At 34.7% G+C, this 12,287-nt stretch overlaps 1 protein-coding gene across 3 annotated transcripts in view; it reads right to left on the bottom strand.

The window, feature by feature from the left end:
• The window catches only part of N4BP2L2 (NEDD4 binding protein 2 like 2), a 45,146-nt gene that overhangs the window by 16,474 nt on the left and 16,385 nt on the right, over window positions 1–12,287 (bottom strand). For all 3 annotated transcript variants that reach the window (XM_032190734.1, XM_032190725.1, XM_032190744.1), the window contains exon 6: window positions 8,378–8,521. In XM_032190734.1, coding sequence (XP_032046625.1) covers window positions 8,378–8,521 — 144 coding nt within the window. The remainder of the gene's footprint in view (window positions 1–8,377; window positions 8,522–12,287) is intronic.

Below are 12,287 nucleotides of genomic sequence, written 5' to 3'. Positions count from 1 at the left end.
CATCCTGAATATACCCATTAACATATACACACTGAGCATATTTCTGCTCAGTATCATACATCTGCTTCCTGAACAAGTGAAACGCTCCCAACCTCATTTAGGTGCCACAAGTATCTCACCTGACACAACGCAAAATACTACCAAGAACATAAAACAACACAGAGACAACAGGTAGCAATGGATGCTAACAGAGAAGAGACACTGGTTTTTGTTTTACTGGATTTCTCTGCAACGTTAGGTAGGGCTCAACACTATAAACCAAAAGAAAGAAAAAAAAAAGGACCAAATGAAATACTACAAGTGATCTGAATCCATCTTAAAGGGATGCAATTTTCATTTAAGCTCTCTCTCTGAACATTTAATGTGGATGCAGATGTCAACAGTATGCACTGGAAGTACAGCACAAATCATGTTTGCAAGTTTGATAACATTTATATCATAACAGCCCTGCTTCTTGGATAGTATCAGTTCAATCACAAAGACAACCTATTTGAAATTAATCCAGGCTACACAAATATGCTGCTTTGAGATTTTGTTTGTAGACACATGAACTATTGTCAAATGTACACAGGTTAATAACGTTGGTGTAATCTGCTGTGCAGCACTGCTCCTTAATTTGTTATTGGTATAAAGACATTTCTTTATAAGATTTTAGAGAACTCTTTCTAAAATAGGTTAGAAAAATCCCACTGTCCCACAGAATGGGCAATCTGTGTTTTGCATTATTTTCTGGACAAACCCTTGCACTATTATATATCTGGATATGAAGCAAATGGTTCTCACCAAATCCTAAGCACTTTCAGCAGTAGCAGAGGATGCTTTAAATACAACATCCTACAAAGTTGATGGTCCAGGCTGAAAACCATCAGCTGAAGCATGCTGAGGTAAGGACTACAAATTACCAAACATCATCATCCATTGCAAATGCAAAGCCCACTTGACTAACATCCAATTCACAGATATTGAATAAATATGCACAACTATAACAGATCACCTTAAAAAAAACTCAAGCCTTTTTCATTAAAAATTAAAACAATGTTAAGAGATGTATCATATAGCACAAATGTATGTAACCTAAGCAGTTCGAAAAATATAAGACAGTATTGAATCTGAGTGGATCCTTGATTTTAGAAGATTTGCATTCAGAAATTAAATTCTGTGAGCTGCCTCACAATCCATTTCACAACTCCTCTCCCTTACAATCTACTGCTTTTCAGGCATGTGCTTATGCAATTCTGCTCAAGCAGCTCTGCCCGGGAAAAGGCAGATTCGCTGAGGCTCCCATGAGATTGTGAAATAAAACATGTCTTACAATGCAGTCCACAAATAAGACACTTTCCTGACCCTAATTCCTGAAAAATATCCTCATTGTGTACAAGCCACTTGAAGTAAGTAAATAAAAAGCACTATTTTTATTCCCCAAAAGAGAAATATATATTGTGATGTATCATCAGTACTTGGATATACAGATAACAGCCATCAAAACCAGAATTTAGTCATAAGCAAGCACAACAAAAAGGTCTTAAACAAAACGACCAGATTTACAGGGTGAAGCATTGGCCTTTCTTCTTGAGGCATATTCACACAGAAAACAGATGTAAAATGAAGTTTTAAGACACAACCAAAATTAAGCTGATGAAAACCACGGGTGGGAGTGTCAGGAAGCAACAGAGGCACAAGGAAACAGAATGGACTATTTGGAGGTATTCAATAACCTATTTTCTACTAGGAATTTTCAGTGAAAGATAACAGATTTCAGCTGTATTTAAAATAGCTTAAATCAACAAAACCGTAGCAAAGACATGTAATTAAATATCTACGGTACGTACTGTACGTCTGAGAACAAAACACAAGAAGATGCCACAAACTTCATGAGGCTAAGAGAAGAATGGATGAAGAAAAACACATTGTATGATAGAAAGTACTACTGTCAGCAGAACAGAGAAAAAAATCAAAAGGATATCTGGGGGTGGGAGAAAATTAATAATCTCAGTTTTTAAATCAGCGTCAGCTTGAGCTGAGGCATTAAAAAAAAAATAGAATAAGGTGTAGCTCTGTACATAAGTTGATAGTTCAGGGAAGAAAACAGAAGGGGCAAATGGCTCCATAATTACAGAGCAAATTATAGCAACAACACATAGGATAGAGAAGATCATGCCAAGTCAGAAAGGTCCAGTTTCAGAATGAGACCAAAGGGGGGAAAGAAAAGTTGCAAGAGGAGTATAATAAAGAAAACAGTAACAGCAAACATTAAGTACCCAACCTACAGCCTAGATGATAGCAACACTAACATTTAAATATGTCTAACTGCAGACAGTGTTGCTATTGAGAACAGTCACTATAAGTATTAGGCTTAATCTGCCTAATCTCAAATGCTGTGAAATACTGAGAGCTACACAACATTCAATTATAATGTGTATTTTCTGGACAGTATTGCATTAAAAATAAATAAATAAATAAATCTCAGTACTTTGTAATACTGCCATCCACCTTTCACTTACTACTTCTGTGTATTGATCTTTCTCCTTTGGTATATCATACAGACTAAGACAGATATGGGCTAAATAGCTCTTTTGATATTCTGGACACTGCTATCACTATATCCATTAAAGTAGAATGATTTATGCCAGAAAGGGCCTCTAGAGATCATATGGTCCAACATCTGCTCAAGGCAATACCAACTTAGACCTTGCTGCTCAGTGCCTTGCCCAGACAAGTTTTGAATGCTCCAAGTGTGGAAAATTACACAACTTCTGGGGAAACTCTGCCTCTGTCTCACCACCCTCACAGTGAATTTTTGAGATCTAACTGGAATTTCCCATGTTGTAACTTCTGTTCATTGCTTCTCATCTGAGAAGAGCCTGGTTCCACCTTCATAGCCTCCGTTCAGCAGAAGCAATATCTCCTCTTGAGGCTGAGCAGACCCAGTTCCCCTCAGCCTCCCCCTGGGCCCCGTGTGCACCAGGCCCTGACCACCGTGGCGGCCCTGACATCCTACTGGGAGCAGGGAGCCCAAGGCTGGGCCTTCTCAACCACAAACCAACCAGCCAAAAGACAAACTCATTTCATCTCTTTACAACTCACTTCTTTTCAGAGAAAGTTAACCCATAGTCAGCTCTCTCTGCTCACAACAAAGCCTCTCCTCAAGATCTAGGGCCAAGAAGGGCAGCATTACGGACATAACCTGAGTATTCACTATTAGAACAAGAACCCAGTCTAGACTGTTGGACCAAAATAAAAACAGGATGAAATCCCAAACTGTAACTGTGCTTTCAATATATACATATATACAATGTGATCTGTTCTCCCATATAATGCAGTTTTTCTGCACAGCCATGAGCACAGTCTCGTAACTACAGGTTTCATGAAGTGAAAATAGTTTTCAAATTTTCTCAGGTATACTTCATTGAATGTTTGGAGCATGTAGCAAACAGTTTGATCTATAATCTGCAAATGTAGCCTGTCTTGCTTCAGGTAAGGATCCAATGCCTGTGTTTTTGTTTTCATGAGTCCTGGAAGGCAAATGTGATCATCTTGGAGTTAAGCTATAAGGAAAAATAGAAAACAAGGGAAAAGTCATATGGCCCAATCCACTCCAAATCAGTCCCATGAGCCATAAGAAACTCCTCATGTTAACAACGAGGTGTGAGAAAGCTGTTCAGAAGTTGTTATAGAGGTTAACAGTTATCTGTGGTAACCATAGGTTACCCAAACTGATGGGTAAAGGAATAAATATGATCACAAGTATCATGACTGATAGGACAGACAAACAGGATTATAGCCCCACGACTAATTTCTAATGATAAAATAAACCCCTTGGAAATATTATGCCAAGTTATTTAACCTGTCAGCTAAAGCAGAACATTTTAGTCTGTCAGTAATTTGAGAGATTAAACAAAATCTTCTGAAGAATTAATGTTTGTTTGTTTGTTTTTAATTAGTAGTTAGGCAACATGTTCCAAAAGTCGTGCTCAGAAAGTATTTGTCTAGTATGTTTTCAGAAAATCCTACAACACTCACAAAGTTAGCATCAGGCCAGTATTTGAAAAGGACAAACAGGACAACCACATAATTATAAAGCAGCTACTCTGGTACTGGTTTGGGGGACCACATGAGAAAAGTTGATGCTGAATTTAAGTGACAAAAATGCAAAAATATTTAAAACCATAAAAAGGCTGCAAGTATGACTGAGAAAAAATTACTTCACAGACACAATACATGCTGACTTGGCAGAACCTGTCAGTGTTACAGCAGCACGATATAGCAGTACATGTTAAATGGTCAAGGACAGTCTACCTGAGGAAGGAAGCGGCTCTCGATGTGGAAACAGCATTATCAGCTAAAAGGAAACTGCAAAGACCCACTCCAGACGCAATACTTTTCAAATATTAGAGAGTTTTAATCTAACAAATAAAATCTCAGCAAAACCATACTGCTCTTGCTTTTATTTCAAAAGGATGAAAAGGTAAAATATTGAAAAAAGGAAAAAAATATTGAAAAAACGTCACTGTAGAAACAGTGAGGTGAAACATTACCACACGTTTGACTTATATGAAACAGCTGAACACTCTTAAATTCAGTATTTGATTTCAATTGTACGAACTGCATTTCAACACGATGTTGTCTTATTTCTACTTACTGGGAGATGTAATACAGGCCTGTTTTCTTTTGTATGGAAACCCCTCAATTCTCAACATACATCCTGCTGTCTCACCCCCATAATGTACAGCAGAGAGGGAAAAAATTCCTTCCAGGAAACGTGCTTGCTAGGATGAAGCAGGAGTTCAAACTACAGCTATCATACACAGCAATGTGAAATTACAAAAACACTTTTTTTTTCCCCTAATTCACTGAAAATTAATCATACTGGTCAAAAAAAAAAAAAAAAAAAAAAAAGCCTGACATCCTAAATTACATCATGAAAAACAGAAAATAATCATATACAAATGTTATGGGTCTCATCCTAGTTAGACGGGCCTGATCTTCAGTTATCTCTTAACAGAGAAAGAAATAAATCTACAATCTCTGTAGAACGTTTCAAGAGAGAGAACAATAAAGACAAAACCTTGGCTTTCTTCTTTAAAGAAAAAAAGCTTAAAAAAATACCCTGCATAGTAAAATAGATTAGACTGAATCTAAAAAGGAAATGGGCATCAGAACAGAAGACAGAATTCCTAATAGGACACCATTTAACACCTTTTTTTTTTTTTTTTAAATGTTTTTACATTAGAACTTCTAGTGTTTTAATCATTATTAATTAGATGCAAAAAAAAAAAAAAAAAAAAAAAAAAGGCAACCACTAAATTACTTGTGAAAGCTTTTAATACTTCAGGAAATAAACTAACAAGAAATATAGCAGTTGGATTAAGCAATAAAACTAGAACTCTTATTTTTTTCCCTTTATAGCTATATATAATTCTGTGTTGCTAACTGCTATCAAATTATGTGTGTTCTGCAGACGAACTCTGATTTAAATTTCATGCTTCAAAGAGTGGGATGGTAAAACTACAGCTAAGTATCTTTACTCTTCTGTTTAAATTTATTTACCAAACCTCACTAGTTTGAAGTGTGCAGCAGATACCTAGAATCTGCATTTGTAACGCTATAATTTCTTCATACACTATGAACTAGCAATTTACTAAAAATCAAAAACAACAGAAAGCCTTAATTCTAGGTATATTGTTAGTATGTGTGACAAATTAATAAGTGTATTGCATAAACGCTATGCTAGATAGAAAAAATATTTAGAGCCCAGGTCTAATTGAAGGAATTCTTACATTTCTTGTATGTACTTTTTGAGAAAATAAGTCATTTTCTTCACTTGTGAGGGAGCAGGAGAAATTCATTACCTGTAAGGTGTATTTCACATCACCTTTTTGTTTTTAATTTTTATTTATTTTTTAACATATGAATATTGTAGTGTAATATGCCATCATGGATGAAAAGAAATCAACTTCTCTCTCAGATACACACATATTTCTAGTTTGTAGCTTAAACCCTCATGAAATATATATAATGAAACAAAGATCATGTGTTACACAGTAATTGCGATTTTACCTACCATGGACTTACCTTGGAATACAACTTTATCGATTAAGCAGTTTACAGTAAGTATTTGATACTCCGACAAGTTGCAAAGCATTCTGTTCTTGTTACATATCCCTTGCCAGATAGCAAGCCTATACTGATCAACGTACTTCACATATCAAAAATACTCACCATCCATCAACAATTTATTAAAAACATATAACACAAATATGCGGCATCCTTTTAAAACAGTCCTAATTCCTAACTACTTACATACTAAAATTCAGTTAAAGAAAATGTAAATATGAAATAAAAACATTTCTAAAAAAATCTTTCAAAAAACTGAAGACAGAGGGTACCAAAAACTATCATAATGCCAAATTTCAATAATCACCGTTTTTGTCATATCTTAGCACACTGCCTGAATATCACATAATTAATAAATTTCATCACTTTATTATGACTTAGTCATAATAATAATGATCATGTGAGTAAATAAAATGAGTCTCTCTAAAACCTTTTTATCTTCCTCTCAGTTGAAATGTAATTTATATTTAAATATAAAAGCTTCAGGATAATTGAAGTATTACTGACCAATGACAAAGATTTCTATGATTCTCTTGAAACATGGAAAAAGATGACTATGAAAACTAAAATACAGTAAACACAATTGGTATCAATAATATACAACAAGATAATTAATATAATTGGAAAGCTGCTTCTTTTTAACACAAACAGTAGTTCAATATATTAAGAAACTGTGCACTATTTGAAATAGATTATTTTTCAATTAATTAAAACATCACTGAAACGTGAAACTGCATACTTCAACTCTTGCAGTTAACAAAATCTTTTATAAAAATGTTGTTCTAGATATACATTAAATTGTACAAATGTAGACATAAAGTAGTTGTATAAAATGACAGAAAGAGAATTCATCATATACCTTGATTTTTAAGTTACTCAGACTTTAAAGATGAAACAACTTTTAGGGCCCACAACAGAAACTCCCAATAAGTTAAAAAAAAAAAAAATAAATCACACTGGCTTCAGAATTTGCAAAATTCTGATGACTATTGCACCTAATAATAGTAATAATAATAATAATAATTTCAGTTATGTTCTCACATTCTCAACAAGCCTTCCTATTCAAGACTTACTCATTTAGTGCTTAAGGAAGTCAAACCTAGTTAGACCTGAAGATAGGTTATTTCAGCTAACAGGTTACTAGCAATGCTCAGCTGAATAAAAATCACAAAAGCTTGAAAATAATAACTGTTGCACTGAACTACTAAAACAACATCGAAGACAAACATGTTTTATTAATACAGCAAGCAGTTAGAAAGCAAGAGAAGTGAAAACTTATGAATTAATCAGGTTTTGAAAGAAAATGGATAATAAATTAGTAAATCTTCATGCTGTCTCATTCATTGCTAAGCGCTGAATAACAGATCACATTGCCTGTGCCAAAATTAAGAATGCAACATGGTTTTACAAAACTATCTCCACTATTTGTATTGAATTGATACTTCCAAGTACTTAGTTTTTATCCTGGATGAAAGAAATTGCGTAGAAAGAGCAACAAACTGGCATTTGTAGTGAGAACATTTAGTTTTTAAAGTACAAAAAGAGTTGGTGGTGCACAGACACAGTCATATTCTACATGCTGCTGCCAATGAAAATGAATAAATAAATTAAAGAATTGAGGTTACAGAGTTTAAGGCTGGTGAACACTGTATTAAAAGAACGCTGCTTCAGCTGAGATGAGCTTCTGAGACAAAAAGCCAGAAAATACATGCCAATAGTTTGCCAATTGTCAATATATACCAATTAAAACAAAAGGACAATCCAAGACAAGTGTTTTCAGAAAGATCTCATAAAAGATTAGGAGTCTAAGTCAGAATCATTAAAATCAGTTACTACATAAATAAGCTCTTCTTCTGGGCTTTAATTCTGTTTTAAAAGGTATCTAACAGGACCTCTTTAAAAAAACTGTTCAACAGTTACAGTTAAAACATCATTGTCTTAAATTGAGGAAGGAAGACTGCTATACCTCATACTATATCAAATATTTTACTGAAATCAAAGTTATTACAACTGTAATAAATATATATATATTTTTAAAACATTAAATGTTCAATTTTATTTACATGCAAGTCCATTAAAGAAACAACCTCCAGAAGGGAATGGTCTTGAAATAGGCCTATTTAAAACAGATAATCCACTACTTCATTGGAGGTGGTGATGTGTTTTAGAAGGGCACGTAACAGATTTTTATAACTGACTGCAACTGTGTTATCGGCTACTGGAAATAGCGAAAGAATTCCATGAGTCTGTATTGCCTCCCCACCTATGTCTTCGCTGCAGAGGTGGCCTTTGTGTGTGTTTGTGAGGAGGTGCAACTGAATTCATGACAATAGGTATGGATATTTGATATTCGTATCGTTCCAACATCTGAGCAATCTTCTCACGAGTGACCCCATGTTTATTCCTCCTACAAAAATAAAAACTTAAATAAATTGTCTGGTATGTTTACGTTTACAGTCTTTAAGAAAAAAAAAACTGATTTCACATTTTTTCTTCTTGCTTTTCATATCTATAAAAACCAGTTGTGTTTTCCTGCATTACTTAGCAGTAAGCTTTAGATAACTGAAAAACATACATTCAACTAAGTCAAGAGATTGCATACATTTTTAAACTAAAATGCTGTGACATTTGAAATTTCAATTTCATTACATTGTATTCTCATTCTCCTAATAGTCAACTTGTGTTAAGGTTTATTTATTTTTTATTTTTTAACAATTCAACACTGAAAATGTTAAATAACAGAAAACAATTACAGCCTTTCTTCTTCATATAGAAATGTGATGTTATTCACCAGGAAAACAAACAAATCATCCTAGAAAGACTTTATTTTGTTTATTCAAGGAATTTTGCATTGTATACTAGCTAATAGGTAGAGGGAATAATGTGTTCTAGACTATTACTTATGGAAGCAATGTTCAAAGAAACAAAAACAAATGGAACTACATGGTTTCAAGACTTGATGACAGAGTGTTTCTCATGGATAAATCTCTATATAAAATGAGGAAAAATTTTAGTTTTGAACTAGCACTGCATGTTCATGATACTTTATCTAGTAGGTATTACCAATACTTGAGAAAAAATGAGAAATATACTCAAAAAAGACAGATAAGGGAAGGGAAGAGCAGCCAAAAAAGTTATCATTGCAGTGTTTAGTGAGGAGCTGCTGCTTTCAGTGAGAACTTGGCCCATTAAGAACCTGAGACATGAGATACTACATTGCAATGCATCTATCTCCTCAGCATCTATGGAATAGCAACCTTAAAATCCACATTAGCAGAATTTCAGTCCCTGCTAAAAAGAAAACCACAAGGTTCAAGCACAAACCAAATGTCAGAAAATTACTAGCGTTGTAACAGAATTGAATCTAAAAGAATAGACACAGAATGTAAATGAAATCTTTTTATAATGTAGACAAGAATTTACCATAACCCAGCATATTCTTATCACCAAGAAACCTTGTTTAAGATGAAAAATTTCCAAGTCATACCACTTCGGTATATATGAGTCCCCTGATTTAAAAAAAATAAATAAATAAAAGATTTTAAATTTAAACAAAAAATTAAAAATTTCTGAATTCTGTAAGGGAGAAATCAACAGGGGGGACAAATAGGATATGCTGGAAAAAGCGTAGTCTATAGAGAAATATTAAAAAATAATAATAATCTAGGAGTTTGTGCACATTATTGCAACAAAGGAGTACCTATCAAGTTCACAAAAGCTCAAAGCATACTGTAGGTAGCACACTAGTTTCATATTTAGATTGGAAGAAGAATCGGGCATCTCAGAGGTACTCAGAATTAAGTGGAGTATTTCCCTCACAGATTTTTTTTTTTTCAGATGAGACAACTTCAGAAGCTACAGTGACCACCACAAGAGGCTCACCACTTAAAATATATTAATTTTCACATCCTGCTAAAGCTGTCCAGGATCAGCAGCATGTTAAACCCACCAGCTAACAAGCCTTAACAGGTTTGATTTTATTCACAAATATGAACGGGACTATGAGCACAGGAAAAAGCCGACCCCTAGAAATACAGGGATTCTATAAAGCACTTGACTTACATGATAAAGAAATGGAAAAGAGGAAGTCTAAATCCTTTTATGCCACCCAGTGCAAGTACAAAGTTTTGTAAGATTCTCCCTATCTCAGTACAGCTAGGAAAAGAAAACAACTCAAGTGCAAATGGCATAAAGTGCACATTCACCCAAAATTGAATGGACTTGAATAAGCAAGTAGTTTTTCTTCAAGAAAAAGGCAGGACAATACAATCACCAGCAGCAGAATCCCATCAAGCACAGAAATTACTTTAAAAAAAAAATAAATTGAACGAATCTGTTGTATAGGGTCATTTAATAGTAGGATGTTACAGAATTGAAGACTCATTCTGGTTATGAAAGACCTCTAAAATCATCAAGTCCAACCATTCACCTAGCACTGCCAAGTCTACCACTAAACCACATCTCAAAGCAAACATCCTCTTTGGGCATGTTTCAGTATAGCCGAGGTATAGTGAAAGAACATAAAGCCATCTCACCCGTAAACAGTAAGATATGCCAGCTAAACCTCCTAACAGATAGTTAGGCTTTGAAAGCTTTTGTTTTTTTGTTTGCAGCAACAAAGAATCTATTGATACTAGTAAAGTTCTGTAACTGTTAAATGCTTCTACATTAGACTAATCTTGCACACCAATATATTGGCAAAATAATCCTACAAAGGCATTACTGCTTTAAACAATCAGCATGGGTTCGATGCAGTCAATGTCAAACTGCAGTTGACAATCAAACTGAAGGAAAATGGGGTACACTAAACACGTTGCATATCAATTCTGTGTATATACAGACAGCAGGTAACTGTTTAAGAAAACACCACCTGTCCCAAAATACTGATTATACAGGGTAATTATTTCCCAAAAGTCTGAATCAAATGCACTTATTTTAATGTTCCAATTGACCAGCTACTCAGAAAGCATGCAAGCACGAAAAAAGGTAACATTTCATCCAACACTCATTAAACACGTCGTCAAAAACATTGCTATCAATCATTTTGCCACTTACTTGTTCTGATCCAAGATACCCTAAAAATTGCATCTGAAAGTATAAAACCCTTTATATGAAAGGTCTAAATGCTATGCAAGATGTCTCAAGCACTACTGCAAAACACAAATGTGAAGTCAAGATGTTTTCACAAGTTACATGCACAAAACTGAACTAAGAGCAAAATCACACATGAGCGAGTCTAATGGCAATTTGTATCTCATTGGCATGCTGGAAGAAACAAAAAAAAAAAAAGGCTCTGAAAACTATTCCACACTAGAACATCTGTCATGTTCTTGACATCACGAATTCACCATTCAGCCAGCGCTGACCTTGTCTCTTTTCCTTTCAATAAGGCTTTTCATGGATTTCCAAACACTAAGCGCTAAGGCAGACACAGCTCTATAAAAATGGTATCTAGAAACGCACCAGACTACTAGAGTGTCACCATTGTACAGCACTGGATGAAAGTTAAAAATAAAATTCAGACCACGTGAAAACATGCATTTTCTGGAAAATTTGAGTCTTTCTCATGCAAAGGAGATCTCACACTGAACATCTTAGAAATGTCTGATTACTGAGACAGCTTCCTGCCTGACGTAGCAGTGCCACACCATAACTAGGAAAACTTAATAGAACTCATCCAACAGAGGGAGAACTCCATCTCTAAGAATAAATTAGTGGTAGCTTAGGAGAAAAAGATGAAAACTTTAAAAAAATTATAGAGAACACAGAATAAGGTCTAAGTAGGCAATATATGTATTACACAAACGTACTTGGTGGTTTGTAGGGGCTATTTTACAAAGCTGAAACAACGAAAAGCCAAGTCAGTTGGAAGCACCTAAAATTACAATCAGCAAGAGAACTCCTTGGTCAACCATGAAAGCATTACACTGCATTTCAAACACAAATTTCCCTAGGTGGTGTTGGTACCTCATAGATTCCTAAAAGCAGGTACACCTGAGCCAAAGGCAAAATTAACCAGGAATAATAACCAGCTTTCTAGATGCTCTCACAACACACATGACCGATAACCAATGTCCAACAGTACTCTACAACAGACCCTCTCAAGACTGGGAACAATTTCACAAAATCCTGCAGTAGAACCATCTAAAACACAAACTTTCCTTTTAACTTTC

The sequence above is a fragment of the Aythya fuligula genome, chromosome 1, assembly GCF_009819795.1.
Source record: "Aythya fuligula isolate bAytFul2 chromosome 1, bAytFul2.pri, whole genome shotgun sequence".
NCBI lineage: Eukaryota > Metazoa > Chordata > Aves > Anseriformes > Anatidae > Aythya > Aythya fuligula.
This window is presented reverse-complemented; position numbering and strand designations above follow the sequence as displayed.